This window comes from Nematolebias whitei, chromosome 21, assembly GCF_014905685.2.
Source record: "Nematolebias whitei isolate Nwh7 chromosome 21, NemWhi1, whole genome shotgun sequence".
Lineage (NCBI taxonomy): Eukaryota > Metazoa > Chordata > Actinopteri > Cyprinodontiformes > Rivulidae > Nematolebias > Nematolebias whitei.
Window position 1 is genome coordinate 31,244,857 of NC_056518.1, and position 11,957 is coordinate 31,256,813.

Sequence of the window (11,957 nt, forward strand, 5' to 3'; positions counted from 1 at the left end):
GAGCATATCGGCTTGCGACAGGAATCCTTTGATGGGTTTGATTATTTACTTCCTTCAAAGTATTTATTTTGGAATAAACAAAAAAAAAAACTAAACTTTCTAGGCCTATTTTTTTAAAGAATAAATTGAAAGCAGGTTATTGTTGATCGGAAGCACGGAGATGACATGGCCTTGACACTCAAAGAAAAAGGAAAGCAAAAGGAATGCCTCTAGAATTCCCTGGAATTTCCCCCCTTCCCTCCTTCAACTTTCCCCCATCACTTTTTCCCAAATCTATACAGAGTTTTAACTTGTTCCACAATAGACGAGAGGAGCTATTCTGTGACAATAATGCAAGGAAATGTTACCTCAGAGCAAAATATGTCAGACGTAAAGAGGCCCCTCGGTCCTGGAAACAATCAGCGAGGAAGCTGAGGCAGGTGCCCACCTCCTGTGAAAATATCCTCCTGTGATGTGAGGAGGGAAGGGCCGGCCGTGTTGCTGTCAGCAGCAGATGGAGGACAATTAAAGCACAAAAATATAAATGCACTTTACTACAATCAAACCATAAACTTTTTTTTTTTTTTACTGCAATCAGCTCTGAATGCTGCAGAAAGCTGACACAAGCATGAATGTATGCATACCCATACAGATGAAAAACTGATCCACACAATTCCAGACTGAAAGTCTACAGATAGGAGAGATTATGGGAAGGATGTGGGAACTATGAAAACTTTAATACTAATCATCCAGATTGCCTCAGAACCAGCTTCAGACCCAGTGTTCCAACATTCAAGAGAGAAACCTATGGGGAGTCTGGAAGACAAGTCATGGGTGATATACCATCATCCTCACCATCAGATACCAAGCCCCACTGAAAAGCCCTGAGGAACAGAACAGAAGAGCAGCTGACATGAGAATGAAGACTGTGACCAAGCTAGGCGCCCATAACCTTCACCCCTTATTAAAGCTAAGAGGCAAATTACTTTCTAAAGTCTGTTACAAGATGTAAATGCAGCATTTAGCTGGTACAGACTACAGTAACAGTGGATCCTTAGCTTACTTGGCTATAAGATCAAGTCTAGAATGAATAAGGAGCATCGTCCACAATAGAGAAGGAGGCTGGAAGCTACAATCAAAGAAAGACAGATGAATTATCCAACTGTCAGAAAAACAGAACGATTAAATGAAAGATCAACCACAAAACATCACAATATGACCATACCTGAGGCTATAGACTGCCAAACAATGAAAATAAAAAGTTCTGGCTACTCACCTAAAGAGGTACACTGAAGAGGCAGAAGTCAGGAGAATAAACAGAGTATTCTCCACCACACCATCCAGTGCACTCTCAATGGTAGGGTAACAAGAGGGTAGATTCACCCAGAGCTGTGACTGGGCAATACTGGTGAAGCATATGGGAGAAGGAGGCATCACAAATATTAATGTCCCATGGCCACAAGAAGATCTCAACACAGCACTCTCCCAGAAAAAAAAAAGAACCAGTGCTCATTACAGTGGCAGACATCCAAGACAGAGTTTCAGGAATAAAGAGCTGGACTGAACCTGGGTCAGACATGATCCACACCTACTGGTTAAATAAACAGACTGCTCTCCATGAACACCTAGCAGTACACATGAATATGCTGCTACTGGAAATATCCCACCCAGCGTGGTTGACCCAGACAGTCCTGCTCATGAAAGACACCAAAGGGGCAATCACATCCAACTACTAGCCATTCACCTGCCACTGTAGAACATGGAAAGCCCCATCAGGCATTATAGCTAAGATGAATACACACATACTGTATTATATCACATGTACCAGTATGTGTGTATAATACATATTGCATTCAAGCTGAGGGGATAGAGACCAACCAAAAGAGCAATGAAAAATCTGCATAAAGGAGGACATGAAGATCTGTGGCTTCAATCATAACTGGTACAAGGACACTGCAGAAAGAAAGACATGGTGCTACAATGTGAGGCAAGACAAGAATCTGAGGCCCATGCAACCCAGAGACATAAAACTGGATGCCTGAGACATCATGAGTTCCTGCTCATCACCCAGGGTGCAGATTTCATCATTAAATTAGGTTAGGGCTAAGGTTACAGTTAACAAGGGCTTAAACTTTTTGGTCTTGATTTACTTGCTAAAGACAGATCTTGAACAATTCTTAATGACAATATGTCGCATTCAGGAACATCTTGGATATTCCAGTGCTTTAGTCACACCAACAGGCTAAGGGTTCTACATAGAGCCAGGGCTTAAAAAGACCAATGAAAATCCCCATAAATGAAGTGCAGGCAAATAAGTGACACATGGTGTGTTTGGTCTGTTTGCCGTGTGCTCACATGAGCCGTGGAGGCCAGACACAGATGAGCGGCTTCTGACAGGCATTTCAAACCACCCCTGCCCTCTTAATGGTGTGGCCTTGCTCATAATGGGAACATGATCGGAGCGAGCGCAGATCAGGCAGTAAAGTGGGATAAGGAGGGGGTAGGGGGTTGTTGAGGAGGGGGATTGCCTCTTTTGTGAGAAACTCTTCAAAGCCATGGCCCTGCTATTTGTCCAGTGGAGCTCTTTGTAACGGTATCCTCAACAGTCATTTTGTCCCTTTTATTTTTAGCCAAGCCTATTATTGCTCCCGTAGCCCCCACATACCCCTGGGCTTTGTGTGCAGGGACAGGGTCAGGTTTGAACTTCTTTCTTCCAACCTGTTCAGAACCGTCTTCTTTCTCCCTCCTCTACATGTCATGCGTACATGGTCATGGATCACAAAGACCACTGAGTGCTCTCCTAATTCCAGGTCTCTCTGGGAACAACAAGGCATCTGTTTTATGCAGACTTTGACTTCTTATTTCAGCGGTCTCCAACGACAGGGCCACTTTGAGATGACAAGCATTTGTTCCTGGGTTGAGAGGGTTAGACATTACTTGCTTAAAATAAGTATAAAATAACAAATACCAACGGTGTCAAACTGAACTGGATGTTGGATTGTCTGTGCAGACCAGCAGTGGGTGACATTCCAAATAGTAGATGGAGTTTTTAGTGAGACTCTCTTTCAGGTCCAGTTGTCTTGACTTGGAGCTTTATTGCCCTTGTTCTCCCTAACAAACACAGCGGCATGCCAATGTCCCCCATTACTGAGGGATTTGACTAATGAATGTTTGTAGTTTTTGAAAAGATGCAATTTTTTCTTTTTCTGTCTGAAGCAGCACAGAGTGACGGACCCTGGAGAGCAGCTTTATCCACCACCAGGTGCAATGGTGGAGTCAGGCGGTGGCCTTGGCCACAGTAGATTAAACTCCGGCTACCCCAATCATTTGAGGAAAATACACTTTGAGGTATAAAAACTAGAAGGCATAGTTTACTCCAATGATTAGGGTGGTCATTTACATGTGGCGGTGGCCATTTTGAGTTTTAATGTGACAACCCAATTTTAGACAAGGACCTTTTTACACCTAGATGCAGCCACGCACCAAAATGGAAGTTGGTGCCTCACTTATTTAAGTCATCTTGTTCAAAACAGACAGATTAAGTTTACTGTAATCTCACTGAACTGAAAGTTCTCCTCATGAATTCTGTCATCGTGGATGCAAAAGTCAAGAAATCTTGTGATTAATTGCTCTTTATTGACAGTACAATTACACTCTTGTTTATATTGTTCTCTGGAGTTGATTAGAACTTCTGGGTTTTTCTTTGTCCACCTTCTTTTTGACTGACCACATGTTCTCAATGGGATGGAGATCTGGGGAGTTTCCTGGCCATGGACCAAAAATGTCAATGTTTTGTTCACCGAACCACTTGCTTATTACTGTTGCGTGTCATGATGCTTTATAATGCTGGAAAAAAACATTGTTTATCTCCAAATTGTTCCTGGATTGTTGGGAGAAGTTGCTCTTGGAGGAGGTTTGTGTTCTTAAGACACAATTTGGAGCAAACCCCCTCCCCTGGATGAGAAGCAACTCCACACATGAACGGTCTCAGGATGCTTCACTGTTGGACTGACACATGGGAGCGCTCTTTTTTTTCCTCCAGACATTTTCCAAATGTCTCAAACATTGTCAAGGGGGTTTCCTCAGAGAAAATACCCCCCCACAAGACATCTGCAGTCCAATCCCTATACTTCTTGCAGTGCCAGTCTGTCCTTGAGGTTTTTCTTGAAGTGGCTTCTTTGCTGCCCTTCTTGACACCAAGCCTTCGTGTCACTGTGGGTTCAGATGCACTCATACCTGCCCTGTCGTTCCTGAGCAAACTGCACTGGTGACCTGATTTCATAGCTGCACCCTCTTTATGAGATGGTCTTAACGCAAGCATGACTTTCTTGGATGCCCTGAAGCAAACTTCACTGTAACTGAACAACTCTCCCTGAAGTTCCTGATGATTTAATAAATGGTTGATTGGGTGCCGTCTTACAAGCAGCAATACCTTTGACTGTAAAACCTTCGTTGCGATGATGACTGCACTCCTTTCCTTGGAGGTAACCATGGTTAACAGAAGAAAACATAAGAGCACCACTACCCTTTTAAAGCAACCAGTCTGCTCCTCTAATCAGCATGTCTTGTCCTCACGAACCTTTTCTCCTGAGCTAATGAGATCATCAGTGAAATGTTAGCCGGCCATCTTGTTGGGCTGGAACGCAGTAATGTTTGTGATGAAGTCATCTTCATGGCAGGGAATGACTGTGCAATTCATCTGAGTTAATACAAAATTGTCCTCGTCAAAACTGAGGCAGCAAAACGTGAAAACCAAAAGTTAAGCCATTTTCGAAACGTTTGGCCACGACTGTGCAAACATCCATTCACACCTGAACTCAAACAAGGATTTAATTTTTTTTTTTTTTTAATACAACTGGTTTTAAAAGGAAATTTGATCTGTTCTTGAGTTGAATAGACATTACAACTGGACCCAATTAATGCCATGTATCTGATTTACTGTGAAAACCCACAACAAACCATAAAACACACACACATCCTTGAGTCAGGTGAGAAGGTGACCCACCCCTCTATAAGACAACAGAGGCTGCAGCCGTCAATGTTCGACCCGGTGGCAGCAGGTAGGCCTGGGCTGGTGAGGTTAGCTCATGTAACAACACTGCAGAGTTGTTTTCTGTCTCAACAAAAATAAAAACATGCATGTCTAAGAGTCCCAGGTCAATCAGAAGAAGAAAAACCAAAAACTACAAACATGTACTGTATATATTTAGTGTTTTACTGCTGTTCTGTACAAAGTGAGCCCGTTTGATTTGTGTTGCCTCTTCAGGGTGAGAGTCGGACTCCAGCACTGGCCGTTGACCCACTTCTGTTCATAACATCTGCAGACAGACTTCCTCGGTGTAGCCAGAGGAGTAGAAGGGGTCTGGACGCCTCCCTTATGGGCATGTCCAACTGGGAGGAGACCCCTGGAAAGACCCAGGACCGGCTGGAGACTACAGGTCTGTCGGCTGGTCTGGGAACACCAGAAGAGGTGGCTGTGGACAGAGATGTCTGGACCTCCCTGCTCTAACTGCCGCCCCCGAGACCCGAGTCCGGAACCAGAGGATGAAATGTCAGAAGTAGCTGGAGGACTGCATCGTTCAGTTTGAACAGATCACACAGTTCTGAAAACATCAAGTTTTCACCAGCTGTTCTGAAGCTGCAGGTCCGGTTGGTCAGAACATTTTATAGTCCGGCTGTATAAGTCCTGGATCAGAACTGCACTCTGCTCACGAAGGAAAAGGTGTCAGCTTGAAACAGGAAGTCAGGCGTACAGTGGTATCATGGTCCTTGAGGAACCATCTTGTACTCCAACACACCTGATTCAGTCGTTTATTACTTCTTGAAATCTGCCAAGCCTGTTGCAGTTAATCACCCAGTCATTCAAATCAGGTGTGTCAAAGCAGGGAAACAGCTGAAACATGCAGGATGGTGTTCCTCAAGGATCAGAGTTGGGAACCACTCGTTTTTAAGATAAACTGTGAAAACGTTTGTGGAGCTGGGGTCAAAACACATGACGAGGTCCAGAATGCTCCAGTCTGCGGTTCCGTTTGGGTCCAGAGGAATAAAATGTTCTGATGGGTTTCACTGCGGTTCTGCCAAAGGGACTGTGGGTGGAGGTGAACCAGCAGCTACATGAGATTCAAGGTTTTGATGTTCGTGTGATGGTTTGGAATGAAGCGCTGGTTGCTTCCGTTTATTAATTTGAACTTTTTGAGTTTAATTGTTCCTTTTCCTGCTCTTCCCTCCTGGTCAGATCCTCGTGTTAACCAGCGGTTGTTTGTCTCGGGTGTCGGTTTGAAACCTATGGACTTTAGCTCCTCACAACACGACAGAGCTAAACTGACCCAAACTCATTAAGGCCGTTTCTAAAGTAAAATCTGCCTCAGCCCTCAGAGGTTTTGTTTTCAGGCTGAATAAAACTGTTAGGTTCTGCTTCTGTGGACACAAACCGTGCAGTGAGGCTGACCTCTGCTGGTAGAATCAGACCTTTAAACATGTTCCATTGATTTCAACCAGACCACCAATGATCAACTCGTCTGGTTCCAAAATACTAAATATTATAACGGTTTATATTTATTGTTCCTTCAGGTTTGCTCCTGTTGTTAACGACTGATGGTGTTTTTAATTTAACCTTTGGGACGTCGACAATTTCTGTATCGTATGAAGAAACCTGTAAAACAGCCTGGTAAAGAAGTAAAGCTGGACCAACTTTGAGCAAAAAGAAAAAGTTTAGAAAAAAAAGGGGGTTCTCTGCAGTTTTTTAAAATAATGTAACAGATACAGGCAAATCTTCTTTCAGCCGTTTTCTCTTCAGGGTCTCTACAGCGAGTCCTCCACTACCTCCATGTCCTCTCTAACTCCATCCATACATCTGCTCTTTGTCTTTTTCCAGGAAGCTGCATTTCTAACATCCTTCTACCAGTATACCCACTGTCCCTCCTCTGGACATGTCCAAACCATCTCAGTCTGGTCTCTCTAACTTACAGTGTGAGAAGTTCAGTTATCATGAGAGACTGAGTAGAACCGTTGCTCCTCCACGTTGAGAGGAGCTAGTCGAGGTGGTTCAGGCATGTCTGACGGGGAAGACCCAGGATACGCTGGAGAGACTACGTCTCTGTTGGTCTGGAAACACCTTGGAGTCCTCCCAGAAAAGCTGGAAGAGGTGACTGTGAAAAGAGATGTCTGGACCTCCCTGCTCAAGATGATGGATGGATGTATAACTCGGGGCTTATCGTTCTTTCTTTGAACCCACCCATTGTTCAAGTGATCAGCGGGTGTTTGTTGTTGACCAGGTGTTTGTTGCCTGTAAGGTTGTTGAAACATTAAACGAAGTGGATAAGATCAGGAATGAGATCATCAGAGGTGCAGCACAGGTTGAAGGACTGGGAGACAAAGGGAGAGTCCAGCTACCCTGCAGAGGAAACTCATTTCAACTTGTACAGACGTCTCTCACTTATCGTGGGGGTTACATTACAGACACCCCTGCAATAGGTGAAAATCTGGGACGTTATATTTACTTTAGTATTTATATTTTGTCACAGATTCTGTTCATAACTTTTATGGACAATTTCTAGGCGCAGCCAAGGTGTTGAGGGGATCCATTTTGGTGGCCTTAGGATTGCGTCTCTGCTTTTTGCAGATGATGTGGTCCTGTTGGCTTCATGAGATCATGATCTACAGCGCTCGCTGGAGCGGTTCGCAGCAGAGTGTGACACGGCCGTGATGAAGATCAGTTCCTCCAAATCCGAGGCCATGGTCTTGAGCTGGAAAAGGGTAGAGTGCCCTCTCTGGGTCGGGGAGGAGGTCCTGCCAAAAGTGGAGGAGTTCAAGTATCTTGGGGTCTTGTTCACGAATGATGGAAAAATGGAGCGTGAGATCGATAGGCGGATAGGTGCAGCGTCTGCAGTGAAGCGGGCGCTGTACAGGTCTGTCGTGGTGAAGAGAGAACTGAGTCAAAAGGCAAAGCTCTCAATTTACCAATTGATCTACGTTCCTACCCTCATCTATGGTCACGAGCTTTGGGTTGTGACCGAAAGAACGAGATCTCAGATACAAGCGGCTAAAATGAGTTTTCTCCGCAGGGTGTCTGGGCTCTCCCTTAGAGATAGGGTGAGAAGCTCGATCAACCGGGAGAGACTCAGAGTAGAGCCGCTGCTTCTCCATGTCGAGAGGAGCCAGTTGAGGTGACTCGGGCATCTGTTAAGGATGCCTCCTGGACGCCTCCCTCGTGAGGTGTTCCGGACACGTCCCACCGGGAGGAGACCCAGAGGAAGACCCAGGACACGCTGGAGGGACTACGTTTCTCGGCTGGCCTGGGAACATCTCGGGATTCCCCCGGAGGAGCTAGACCAAGTGGCTGTGGAGAGGGAAGTCTGGGCCTGCCTACTTAGGCTGCTACCCCCGCGACCCGACCCCGGATACGCAGAAGAAAATGGATGGATGGACATTAATATTTTAAAGCTTCTTCCCACTCTTAACAATGTTCTAAACTCTTAAACCTACATAATTTTAACAACATACGTATATGTACTGTACAGTAAAATATTATACGGGTACTCACCAGTGAAGATACTACTTGAAGGATGAGTTCAGCTGCAGGATTATTTGTCTTTCCTGTCAATTCTGTGAGCTTCATAGAAAGATCGTTACTTCTGACTTTGCGTTGCTAAACTATTTTCACCACATCGGTTTCTCCACTAGTGTTCGCTGCCTCCATTGCTGTTCTTTGAATTTTGGCAGAAAGCAACGGCAGGAAACACTGTTGGCTTCTGGGCCGCGTAGTTCTTTTGACATGCGTTAGTGTAGGCTTACTGAAAGAAAACTACAAAATGGCGGCGCCTGTCTGAAGTATTTGTTTTTTTGTCCCATTTGTTGGTTCCCGCTCCCGTTAACTTTTTATCCCGTACCGTCTCAACCACGTGAGTAATATTAAAGTCAACAATCGTGTGTCTCTTAAGTTTAAAAACCATGAAAGTCGAATCGCGAAGTATCGAGGGACTACTGCGTCGCGTTCTTTTGGTCACTACACAGTTCGTGGCCATGGGTGATGGTAGGAACGTAAACTGAGTCTGAGTTGTACATCAAAATGTAAATACCAGGAAAAATAAGCTCAACGTCTGAACTCTTGTCTCGTACTCATCTTTTGATCTCAAACCCAAATGTCCTCAGTGAACAAACATAAAGGAACTGTCCTTGCTGTTCCAGAACTTCTGGAGGAGACTGAATCATTTTACATGCCAATACGACAGTACCATATTTTCCGCCGTACATTTCGCAACGCCCTATAAGTCGCATCAGTCCAAAAATGTCTAAGTGGAAAAATCCATGAAAATTATGCAAAAAAAACAGCGATTTATAGGGCGAAAAATACGGTAGTTCTGTTGTTCTTGACCGTTCAGCAGGACGAGGAACATAAAGACGCTCAGACAACCAAAGGTTTGAAGCACGAGCTCAGAGAAGATGCAGTCATTAAAAAAAACAACTTTATTTGAACTTTAGATTGACGGGACGTCGAGGCAGCTACCGCTCATAAATTAACAGGTTTCAACTAAATAAATACCAAAGAAAGAGGTGGGGGTGACGGAGGGCTGCAGCAGGTCCAGTGTAGTGTCTGCAGCAAACATCCATCAGAAACATCAGCAGAAACCCCCCCCACCCAAAACAGACTGCAGCAGCTCCAAGGTTTAACAAGAAATTAACTCTAATCTGCAGATTATTTCAATATGAACCAGATTATTAACCTTTAATCTGAACAAACGGGGATTAAAGGTTTCAGGAATAACGCTTTTATTACAAATATTCACCTGAAACAGGCGTGTCCATCCTGAAGGAAGCACTTTTTCTGTTTTCTCACAGTGATGGGGACCAGAAGAAAGTTCACAGCATCAAAGGTCTGGAACTGCTCAGCAGGTCAGGTCTGTGCTCACAGGATCAGACTTTGGATCAGAACCTGCCCGCACATTTGAAATTAAAGCTCTAAATAAAAAAAAAAAAAAGGTCTTCTCACAGAAAGACATGGGACTTTTTGGATCCAGGTGACGTTTCTGATGCTTTTAATTTGAAGGGCGGAGTCGCTAACCCTAAAAATAAAACTTTTTCTCCCTGAGCGAACATCAAGAGCCTCTTCCACAGATTCTTCAGTAGGTCCGGGTTTTCTCGAACAGTCTATCGTTTGGCCCATGACCTTTGACCCCCAGCAGCACCCAATCACCAGGGTGAAACCGCCGTGCGGTTACTGTCGGCAGCGTTTGGCGGGAGGGGCGGAGTCTCGTTCCGACAGGCCGAGCCGGCGGAGCTCGGCGTGGAAGAACTGCTGCAGGCGAAGTCCGGCTCTGGCCTCGTTAGTGTTACGAGGATTATACTGAAGACAGTTGGAGAACATGAGCTCCACGTCGGAGATGAACTCACCTGCGGACATCAGGGGGGGGTTAAAGATCTGATGAGATGGAACATTTATATCTTCTGCAGTTCATCTACAGGACTAGACCTTCAGAACACTCCAGACTGAGTTTATTCAATAAACTGAGCACGCAGGAACATTGTTCCTCTCCTCTGACCTCCTGGAGGCCTCATCTCTGGAACGTTGTTCAAACTTGGTCAGATCTTACCACCATGATGTCAAACCTCTGGAGGACTCTGTTCTAACCCTGTCCATTTTGGACCCGGTTTATCTTCATCTCTGCAGCTTCCAGACCTTCCTGCTGTCTCCAAACACATCAGGTCTCACTATGGTCCCATGAACCCCCACCACCCTCTTGTCTGCTTCACTCTGCTGCTCCCTCTTCTCCACCTCTGGCTTCTGCTAGTTGACCCCAGGAACTGAACTTGACCCACCTTCAGGACTTGTCCCACCAGATTAAACAGGCTCCCCCCTCCCCCCGGAGTTTAAAGGTGTGTTGCTCACCTACGCTCTGGTATTCACAGCTGTTCACCTTCTCTCTGATGGTGCTCAGAGCCATCGGCTGCTTTATGATGTCATAGTAGTCAGGAACCTGAGGGGACAGAGACCGGGTCAAGGACTCGCACGCAGATCCACAGACCAGTAAACAGGTCAAATCAAAAGAGAACCACCAGCAGCAGAAGATTCAGAGACCATCAGGACAGAACTTCATGTTCGTGACCTGTAAAGACTTCTTCAGCCTGAGGAGCTGCTCCTTGACCCACAATGAGAAGATGCTGCTTATAAGACTGAGTTTGCTGCAGCTCCTCACACTGAACAAGTCTTTGGGAGAAAAGACGAAACATTTCAACACCAAGAATCCGTCCAGAGGACCTGACTGAACCTTGTTAGAGAAGATTTATAAACAGGAAGTGACTTCCTGATGAGCAAAGTCTGTAGAAAGTGAAACAAACATTAAAGCATTTGACTTTTTTTAAACAACTCGACGGCTGAACCTCTGAAGTCTCTGACCTGCTTATGAAAAGGTCAGGGGTCATTCAGGCTTTGGCGGTACCTGAGTCTTGGACACCAGCTTCATGAAGGGCCAGCTGTCTTCATGTCGAACGAGTTCTACAGTCAGATGCTCGCAGGCCGAAATCTCGTGGACGCCCTGGTTCCTCCCAGAGGAGCGCCGAGAGGAGGAGGAGGCGGTGGCAGAGGGAGGAAGGACGGGGAGGAGGTTTTTGGATGGTTTTGGAGAAGGATCTTTGAGAGAAGCAGAGGAGGCAGACAAGTGAAACTAGATACGGTCACACATTGAATAAAAACACATTTGAAATCAGTTCAGTCCAAGTCCCAGAAGAAGCACAGAGACATTCACAGACATTTTATAAAAGACAACTAGAAGCCATCTTCTCAAGAAGCAGCAGACTGAGTTGAATTTTGACTTGGTCAGTCTCCCATCCTGAGCAAGCACAAAGGAGACAGTGGAAAGGAAAAACTCATTTTAGCAGGAAGACACTTCCAGCAGAACCAGGCTCAGGACGAGCGCCATCTGCTTCGACCGGCTGGAGAGGACAGGAAGGAGAAACAGACGAACACAGAATGGCAGGTCCAG

General features: G+C 45.3%; 1 protein-coding gene across 1 annotated transcript in view; it reads right to left on the reverse strand.

Moving 5' to 3' along the window:
- Nucleotides 1–11,791: 11,791 nt before the first annotated feature.
- Nucleotides 11,792–11,957, reverse strand: part of LOC119427240 (bromodomain adjacent to zinc finger domain protein 1A-like) — a 22,461-nt gene continuing 22,295 nt past the window's right edge. The window contains exon 6 of the mRNA XM_037694821.1: nucleotides 11,792–11,804. Coding sequence (XP_037550749.1) covers nucleotides 11,792–11,804 — 13 coding nt within the window. The remainder of the gene's footprint in view (nucleotides 11,805–11,957) is intronic.